General features: G+C 32.2%; 1 protein-coding gene across 1 annotated transcript in view; it reads left to right on the forward strand.

The window, feature by feature from the left end:
- Smp_142620 (protein kinase) overlaps window positions 1-10,253 on the forward strand; it is a gene marked incomplete at both ends in the record, with an annotated part of 120,797 nt that overhangs the window by 75,838 nt on the left and 34,706 nt on the right. The window contains 5 exons of the mRNA XM_018794167.1: window positions 714-832; window positions 2,225-2,401; window positions 4,927-5,092; window positions 8,160-8,323; window positions 9,941-10,113. Of these exons, the coding sequence (XP_018648606.1) occupies window positions 714-832; window positions 2,225-2,401; window positions 4,927-5,092; window positions 8,160-8,323; window positions 9,941-10,113 (799 nt within the window). The remainder of the gene's footprint in view (window positions 1-713; window positions 833-2,224; window positions 2,402-4,926; window positions 5,093-8,159; window positions 8,324-9,940; window positions 10,114-10,253) is intronic.

Genomic DNA, 10,253 nt, shown 5'->3' on the forward strand with positions numbered 1-10,253 from the left:
GGAAAATATACAGTTCAACAGTTGCAGATTGCATGATATGTAGTAAGAGATTTAACGAAGTATTTTGATAAAACGCCAATGTAAGATAGTCACATACTAATGAAGAGACAAGTGTTCAAATTCTGTAAGAACAAGAAAGTGAAGGAAAGAAATTGAAAAAAACTTTGAGAAGGTAAGATGAATCAAAGTTCTGTTATAACCCATCATTATGTAGCTGATATCACTAGTTAGACAATGGAGTTGTATTAACTTCCCTTAGGTCACAAAAATTTAGTTACTGAATATGGATTCCGACAGCTTCAGGAGAATTAAAAAAGTGAATCCATGAACCTTGTGGTAAACGTGTAGCAATATGATGAATAACTTTAACGGCTTTATTAAAGTCAATCGGATTTCCCTGATCAGCCAAGTGAGGGAGGATGGAACACTTATTCACCTTCAACATTGCCACTTGATTAGTGTAGTTTTTATTATTGTAAACCGTTTACTCTAGTGTATAGCCATTATGATAAATTAACTGGAAAGAAGTGCTTCACTTTATTCATCTTTTTATTAAATATCTAAATGAGATTCATGAATTCGTTTGCTTATTCATTTATTTATGTTCTTATCCCGAATATTATTATTATTATTATTATTGTAGCATTCACAAGATTCTCAATCAAGTTTAGGCTCATTAGATACAATCTCGGGCATACAATTAGATAAATTAGCAAATTCACAGATGTTTGCACGTACAGCATTTTACATGAAAAGTATTGTTGCCCTGAAGCCTCTACGTAGACAAACACGAATGGAACCATCCAAAGCACTATCGATTGAGGTTAAAAAAGTAAGTTCCTAATAGTCTTATTATCATTATGTTTACTGGTGATTTTTTTAAAGTAATTCAGTCCAATTCTACAACCACACTCTATTTGTGCAACTTGGAAGATCTTTGTACATTATTAAAAGTGTTACTTAAAGTTTAGAATGCGATAAGCCGCTTTGAGTGTGTTACTTCTTCTTCTTCAAAGTTAACTCTCATCTTATAAATAACAAATTGAATAAAATTAAAATTAAAAAAAATGTTCTGGCTCTTTTTTCTACACAACCTATTAAGTAATTGAATTTTTGTTCATATCTATCGACAATTAACAGATAATTTATTGTCTACCTCATGTCTAATAATCAAACCGGCATGTATAAAGTGCTGTTTATATAGTTCATTGGAAGTATAATTACTTGGTTTAAAAAGAAATTGGTAACTATATTGTTAGTCAGTCATTCATTGTATAAAGTATTGTCAATATTGTTAGACTAGAATCTGAACCATCTGTCCACACTGACTATCATTGTTAATCTAAAGAGACACTAAGTCAATAATGTGACTCTGTTTATGAAATTGTTTAAAGTAACCTACCTTTATTTATCCCAGATGTTGCCTGAGATATTTTTTTCTCTTATCTAATGATGTCATTCAATTGTTACATGGATTGTACCTGATAACTTAAGTTTCATTTCATATTATGTTGATTTAGAGAGAGAAACCTAATGGTCCACTTAAATTATTATTTTTATTGATTAAGCGAAGATGTTTCTTTCATATAAAAAGTAAACATAAAGTGGTATAATAGAAATATAAACAGATTTTTACATGAAATTTAAACAACTAGATAAGATCAGCTTGTTCAATAAATTTATGATAAAACACTATATATTAAGGCTGTATGACATATAATGTCATTCTATATGGTTAATTGGAAGCCATCTACTTGTATACAAAGAATTTGTTTCTGTTTTTACGTCCACTTTATACGTTATTCTATACAATTGATGGATTGTTTAGTAGCAATGATCAATGTCATATTTGGCTTGTCGTTCAGTACTAACCTAATTCTATTTATCAAATTGTCCAGTGGGCTCTATTTTAAGTGAGATCTTATGTGGTTGGAGTTAGTAGATTAGACAAGGGGTTCCTATCGACTACCTAACAAATCGTTCGATTTTATCTTGGAGAGGGAAAAATTACTAACTTATAATGGAATTTCTCTACAATTGACCAGTAGTTTGTTCTGTTAATCTGAAATTCGATTAATTGTTGTCTGTAATTGTGTGATGTAGTTGTCGCGTTCATTTTGTTTGTTTTCTACCCACATTCGAAATTTTATTGAATTATTTCAACTTCATGAGTAATTAACTACTAATTTCTACTATTTTCTTTGAACTTCTTATGTAAATTCAGGTTAAAGATTTGAATTGTGATCATATTTGTCGATTAATTGGTGTATGCTTAGAAGTACCACATCAGTGTATTGTTTATGAATACTGTCCAAAAGGAAGTCTGCAAGATGTTTTGGAAAATGAACAAATCAAATTAGATTGGATGTTTAAATTTTCGTTGATGCAAGATATTTGTCGAGTAAGTATCATATATTTATTAGAAATAATTAGTAAATAAACAGAACAATACGAGTAGTCGATGGTTGTTCATATCTATCAGTGTCGATTGTAACACAGTAAACTATAGTAATTTAAATAGAAAGCTATGTGTATTTTATTGAAGGATGTTTACGCAAAACTAGTGGAACAGTATGCAAACTATTGACAAAATTGAACAGTTCATATATACTATTGACTGACAAATGACTAGTTGAATGTACTGCTTTACAGATGAAAGTTAAATACTTTCATCACTATGAAATTATCAACAGATTTGATAGTTTAGTATGAAAGACAATCTATTTTATGACTGGTTTTAAATTGGTAGTTACCAATCCACTTGTGTTTTATTATTTTAACTAAAAAAGAAAAACAATTATTAAATGAATTATATTGGCGATCCTCCTTTTCAGGTATTGGTTTCTTCCTAGAGTGGGGTAATACAGAAAATGTAAATTAACTGGAATAAGACGATAAACTAAGTGACAAAATATTTAGCATAAATAATCTTCTTTAATGGATTATATTATTGCAGAAATTTAAGATACAATTATCCCATTAAATATTATTGTAGTTCGCATAGATTTATGCGTAATTTATTTGCTCGAATTCTTATGATGAATTCGTTTCTTTAAACTTGAGTTATCAACTTGAATCATATCGTCTATACCCAGTCTTTTCTACTATCAATAATAGTGTTACTATTTCTACCGCTCGGGCATCTCACTGTACTATTGCTATAGTGAAGGAACTTGAACCGATGTACGTATGTGCCAGGCTTTACGTTACGTATCACTTAATGATCTGTTGCATGTGATGCATTAACTCACCAGTTAAAAATATTCCGTTTTCAACCAATTGTTTGCAAATTCTAACTCAATTTTACCTGTTACACTTTAACCAGCTATGAATGTATTATCATGTGATCAACTTTAAAGGATACATGCAAAATGGTAACTCTTTATCGAATACTAGAATCTGTATGCCTATTCTTCAAAATGTATCTTTATTAAGCTTAACATTTAAAACTTACTGAATGTAAACGATTCATTCTTGTACTATTTCAACATAGTACAGGTCTTTCATGAATTGCATTTATATTCGTCAAATAATTCTATTTGTGTTGTAAAACTTTTTTCACAAATAAAAAATGGAGTGAAAAAAACACGACAAACTTATGCAAGTAGGATTTTGGCGTCTAATTAAAACGTTTTCAGATAAATAGTAGTGAAGTGATTTTTTTGATTAATCTCCTTTTCCCTTTCTCTCCACTTATGTGTATATACATGGAAGACTAATTGTTTCTTAACATTGAAATCTATTCTATTTTAATTTAATTTCTATTTTAAATTAGGATTGTAATCATGTTTAGTTTTTGCTCCTCATCAATATTTCTGATTACATTCTTTCTTTATTTCTAAAAATGAGATTAAAACTAAAGTGTGTTGTTAAATAAATTGATGCATTTCAACGTTTCCCTCCTTTTCGCTTCAATAATAATAATAGTATTGACGAAGTAACAATTCTGAACCGATTGATTATTTCAAGCCAAGTGCGTATACTACTGAAATTCAACTAATCTGAGTAGTATAAGTTACTCGGTTAAATTTTCTCTAGAGAATGCATTAAATTTAACCTAGCAGAAGACTACTGTCATACTGGTTTGTATTAGTATACAGAATGAAAACAAAATGAATGCTAAACAGTTTTAAATTATTCAGCTTTATAGTCCTAAACAGTGTCGTACTACTTACTCGTTACCTCTAGTTTGGCTCATCTGATTTGAAATGATTAGTTCTGACATAGGCGGTGTTTTAATGATGACAATAAAATGACAGCTAATACATAGTGGACTTCGGTTTGTGTTTGCTATTTTGATTCACGTCAACCATAGATTATTGAGTAAGTTGAATTCAATCGGATTTATCATATCAATAGAACATCGTTTACCCACCAGGGTGATAGCGATAGTAGTTGTACTGTAGTGAACAGAACACGACTGGGGACAATCGAATGTATTTAAACAAAAAAATTACAGACTATCTCAGTAAATTCCGATAACCATACAATGAACAGTTAATTTGCAAATTATCAACCATTTGTCTCAATCTTCACTGTTTCTTCTCTAATTCCATTGTTCATGCATTTTCCTACCGATTGCGCTTCATTTCAGTTCTTTCCTCATCGGTCTTCTGCCAAAATACATTCTATGTTTGACCAACACCATATACTACTTATATGGGTATAAGTAGACCACACCACAGTAGCATTGTAGTATAAAATTGAATCTCAGTTGTTATCAGTCTACCCACCAACTTTCTTCATCAGAAAATAAGTATTTGCTTAATCGATTTACAGTCAATGGCTTGTAAAGCGAATGCTTTCTTGCCAGTTCACCGTAGTAGAATCCAAATTTTTATTTGTGCTAATAAATATTTAATACACGTATGTAAAATGTATAATGTTTTGTCTTTCTCTATCTATTGTTTGATTTGCACATTCAAGGGTGTTATGTACTTGCATCAAATATTTGGTCCACACGGTAATTTAAAAAGTTCCAATTGTTTGGTGGATTCACGTTTTGTATTAAAAATCACTGATTTCGGTCTACCACATATACGTGGTCCACCGCCATTAGAATCAGAAGTTGGCAGTTTTATATTTCATCGAAGTAAGCCTATTATTGTGCCTTGTAGGGTTTTTAGTATTTTTTTGTTTCCTGGCATAAGTTACTTGAAAAATATGCTTTTCAATTACTTCTTTGCTTATTTTTCAACTATGTCTTTACACGTATTCCCCTATTGTGATTAAACACGAAGACATTGGAATGATGAAAATAGTCTTTTCAGTAGATTCTCGCGGAGTTATTGAGTTTGATACTGGTGAATTCAGTCGGTGGAATTACGTCTGCCTTAAACTTACTACATATCTTTTGACTTTTTTCGAATTAAACTTATGGTTGCGTAGATCTGGATGACGACAATTTACTGAAAATGAATATTTTATTTATTCACATATTTTCCTTGTCGGTCGGTAGCCAAACAGATAGGCAGGTGGTCGGTCAGTTAGTCAATCAATCAGTCAGTCATAAGTAACGTAAAATCTGGTATATATGTACATCTGTTCAAGTCCCCATTTCATATCAGCACAGCGAGATAAAATCATCAAGACCGATCCTGCAGTAGTAGAAGTCCTAATAGATTCAATATTGGTATAAATATAATTAGCCGTAGACGTTAGGATTCGGAAATAACGAATAAACTAGTAAAATAAAATTTAGAAATCAATTTAGTTTAGGATATATAAATAAGAAAAAGAATGGATACATTTACGAAACTGCGAGAGATTCTGATCCATGTTACTCAATATATTCAACCGTAAGTTACGATAGCCACGCTGACTCCCTCATCAGATGGTCGACTCCTACCAGCTCTGTCCAGTAGTTGGTGACTTTATAGACTGATATAGTATAAGCTTGCTAAAATGACTAAACAAAATGAGAAACGAATCAGACAATTTGGACTGAAAGGTGTAAGTAAAACTAATTATTTTGGTGGAGTTTCGTTCTCTGAGCTGGATAGTTTGGTCGTGCAGCTTTCACTATTTTTCTGAACAGTATGAGCACAAACTTCAAGTAGAAATAAAGTATTCGAATTTCTCTACATATCTCACAGCTTGTCCTGTTGACTTTGATCTTGATTGGTTTTGTTGATCTTTAACCGGTAATTATCTGCCTCTTTATTTTGATGGCATCGTCTTTTGATCTGATTCTTGGTTCGATACTTGTCCATGATTTTCTCAATTGAGCGATCTGGGAGTCATATGTACAGAGATCCAAATACTTAACTTCTACCTGAAGTTTACGGTGATGTTGTTTAGAAGGACAATGAAAACTCCAAGACCAAACCATCCAGCTTAGAAAACAAAGCTTCACTGAAATCATCCACCTGAGCTATAAATCTTCTCCATTATCTCAGACTTATTTAAATAGCGTATCCTTTATTAATCTATGGTGTTTATATTGTGAAAAATGGAAAGCATATTTAGTCGAGGGGACCAATGACAGTTAGTCGGTTCGTATACAAAAATAACATGAATTGGAGCGAAAATTAAGAAAGGCTCAAAGTCAGTCAGTCAGCTACACAGTAGAGCCAGGCACACATATGAATCGATCCAAGTCTCCACACCTCATTCGCGCAAGATGAACACCAACTTCATGGAAGTATTTACTTCAATAGTAGTAATATATAAAAGAAGGATTGTGTATAAGGATATAGTACAGGAAGAAAGAATTAGTTGGTAGAGAAGAAGATATGAAGTAATTTTAATCTGACGGTTTTTAGGGAAGACAAAGAGTGTATACACCTACGCCATTGTGGTCGATTCTAAGTCATGTCACCCAGAGTCTCCAACCATTGGTTATGATAGTCACGTGAGCCCCAACCAAGTAATCTGCATCTATCAACATGGCTCACACCAGAAATTAGTGACTTAATGAACTGATACCATGTTTTGGTTTGGCCACCCCTAACTTTGTTACAACCATCCCCAACATTAGTCAGCATACGTAACACGTGACCCAACCATCTCAGTCGATGAAGATTTACAATTTCATCAACTGACTTACTATCATTCCTTAATACCCCGCGTCTAACCTCACTATTACTTATCCCGTGATCTCAGCAGATGCGAGCAATATTTCTAAGACATCTGTAATGAAATACTGTTAACTTACGTGTATCTTCTATCCTTAATGACCACGTTTCTCAGCCGTAAAGTAAAACAGAACGAACTGCTGCGCAGTATACTCGTCCTTTAATTGATAGACGGATATCTCAAATAATTAAATGTTTCAGTTCTTAATTCATTAACATTCACAAATGGCAAAAACATTATTGAAATATTTGTTTTTATTTTATTGTTGCTGTCTCTACTATATAGACAAATTGTAAAAGGCTTATATGTACAAAATCTATTAAATCAGCTATTCATTAGTGTACATTTAATCTTATTATTATCTGGAGTCTGAAACGAGTTGATATAGGAATATTTGAATCCTATTGTTGTTATGATGGCAATGAATGTACAAGAATTATATTAAGATTAGTGAAATGATAATTTGTTCACGATACTGATTCCATCAAAGTGATTTCAAAAGATGATAGACTTAAAATTAAAGGTGTTACTTAAAAATTTATACAATCAAATATGATAACTGAACTACTATCAAATAACAAATGAGTAATGAGGAAGACGAAAGGATTTTAATCACATAGCAACCAGTAGTTTGGAACTTCAATCTACTATATTAACTATGTGTTTGATTGACTAACTTCGCGGTGTTGATTGTTGTTTTTGTCCTCAACCTTCAATAGTGCGTTATTAGTTTTCTCAGCACTGACTATCAGTACTACTGTTGTAGTTTCCAAAAAGATTACAAAAAGTATGTTTTATTATGGATTCCCTAGTAGTATACATACGCGACCCCTCTATGAGTTAAACACCCACACCTTCGCATCTCAGGGCGAGCATTTAGCCCTGAGTTGGAATCCAGTATTTCTTATTTACAGTTCCAGTCAATAGCTGATCATTACTCTGTTTTTAACTGGTGCCTTAACTAATGTCTATCTACAACACATACTAGTTACAAATCTAGTCATTTATTTCTATTTGAATTGTTCTTTTTATTTATAATAGTAATGTCATTCTGGTCTTATTTTTACAATAACTTCGTATAGATTTGTTATGGACAGCACCAGAATTATTACCTGACGGTGATACAACTATTTATCCACGCGAATCAATAAAAGGTGACGTTTACAGCTTTGCAATTGTCTGTCAGGAAATTGTATATCGCAAAGGTGTATTTTATATACAGAATTTTAAAAATTGTGAACCAGATGTAAGTGTATATACATATATATACAAGAATAATGTCTCCATAGTTTCCTTTAAAATAGTTCAATATACAGTTGTATATATTTTTTCTCAGGACATTTGAAGTATAATGATTAACTATTTTACTTATCTTAGAAGTCTCATTAGACTTGGTGGGTTGGTATCTAACGAAATCTCGGTATGCGTTTAGTAAAGTCAGTAGGTTTTTGTTAATTTTTGTCGTTTTTGGTGTGGGTGAGATGTCCGTCTACTAACCAAAGGTGGAGAAAATATCTATTAATGTCCCTTGAAAGTAACACATTTTTATCATAATGTTTCAAAATTGGAAGTTATCATTACATCAGTATTGATTCATGCTACAGAAAAAGTTTTAATTGTAACAAAGTGTAGATTTCCATTGATCCTTCACAGATTATATCAGTAAACTTTTAAAAAATTTATCATACATTAAACAGAAGGATGCATGAATTTTCTATATGCTTGTAGAGATATTGAATAACGAGTAATATGTTTCTATAAGTGTTTTGATTGAACACTGGTGTGTTCTAACATTTTCTCTTTTGAATAATTTAAATATTTATACTTTAGTTAAACGGGTTTTGCGGATATTGGTCTGATTTATTCAGATATTTCGGTAGTTGTCACCAGTGACACTGGATTATTGTCGCATTATTTTGAAAATTGTTCGGAGTTGAAATTTTACCTTTGAAAGTCGATTCAATAGTCTTAATGGTTGAGCATTCAAAATAAGACCAGTAGGTCCTGAGTTTGACTTCTGGATAGGTCGTAGGTACTAATTGTTGGAGAGTCCTATAGTAGGATGAAATAACTGTCTCGTGCTCCCTAATTTGCAATCTCGATTGAGGTAAATTTGCGTCAAGTATTCACTATTTTGGACGAATAATATCGAAAATGTGTCTAATTGTGACACTAGCTAGTACATGTCTGAATCTAACGGGGATAATCAGCTCATTCAGGACTGTAGATACTTCTTGCTGTTAAGTGTCGACTATATTCAAACTTCAGTTCAATAGCTTTTTATCACTGGCCTTTAACAACATAACATGAACACAAAAGTGAACATTTGTAGTTCATAAATGAAATAATTACCATGTAAGTTATTCAAATTTCTAGCTGATTTTAATTCGTTTGGGAAAAACAAAAGAATGCAGTTTTGATTTCATAATAAGACGTAAATATGACTGTGTGTTATGACTTATTTAACATCATAGAACTTTATCAAACAACTGATATTTTCACAGTTTAAGTCACGAACTGATCTTAGCTAGACCACTGTTGGAAACGTGGAAGTACTCGATCATCGTTTCGTCCTGGTACAGGACTCCTCAGGATTGTGCTTCCACGACTCAGGACTCAGTAACCGAACTCGGGACCTTCATTGTAACACACAAACTCCTAATCTTTAGACCAATGGGCCTATCGGTCTTGGGTTCAACTCATAGACAAACGCTTCTGAGGAGTCCCTTACTAGGAATTCCAAGTTTCTAGTAATGATCTAGCTAAAATCAACCCGTAATTTAAACAGCAAGTTCTTCACTCTTCACGAATCCCCTATATTAATGCATATATATATAATCACTTTCATTTATTTTCAATTTAGTTTATTGTAAAGGAAGTGAAAGCACACAGGAAACCACCATTTCGACCGACATTAGATTCATTAGAAGGTTGCTCTGAAGATTTAGTTCAGTTAATTTGTCAAGCATGGGATGATGATCCAAGTGTACGACCAGATTTCCAATCAATTAAATTATCTATGCGAAAATTAAACAAGTAAATATTATTACTGAAATATTCCCATTATAGTAAAACATAATTATATGAACGTAGAACATTTCTTTTCAATAGTTCCTTGTGAGGGAGCATAGGTTGTCCACAAGCATTCTCCCTACAACTCTGTCCCGGGAAAACCT

The sequence above is a fragment of the Schistosoma mansoni genome, chromosome 1 (assembly GCF_000237925.1).
Source record: "Schistosoma mansoni strain Puerto Rico chromosome 1, complete genome".
NCBI classification, from domain to species: domain Eukaryota; kingdom Metazoa; phylum Platyhelminthes; class Trematoda; order Strigeidida; family Schistosomatidae; genus Schistosoma; species Schistosoma mansoni.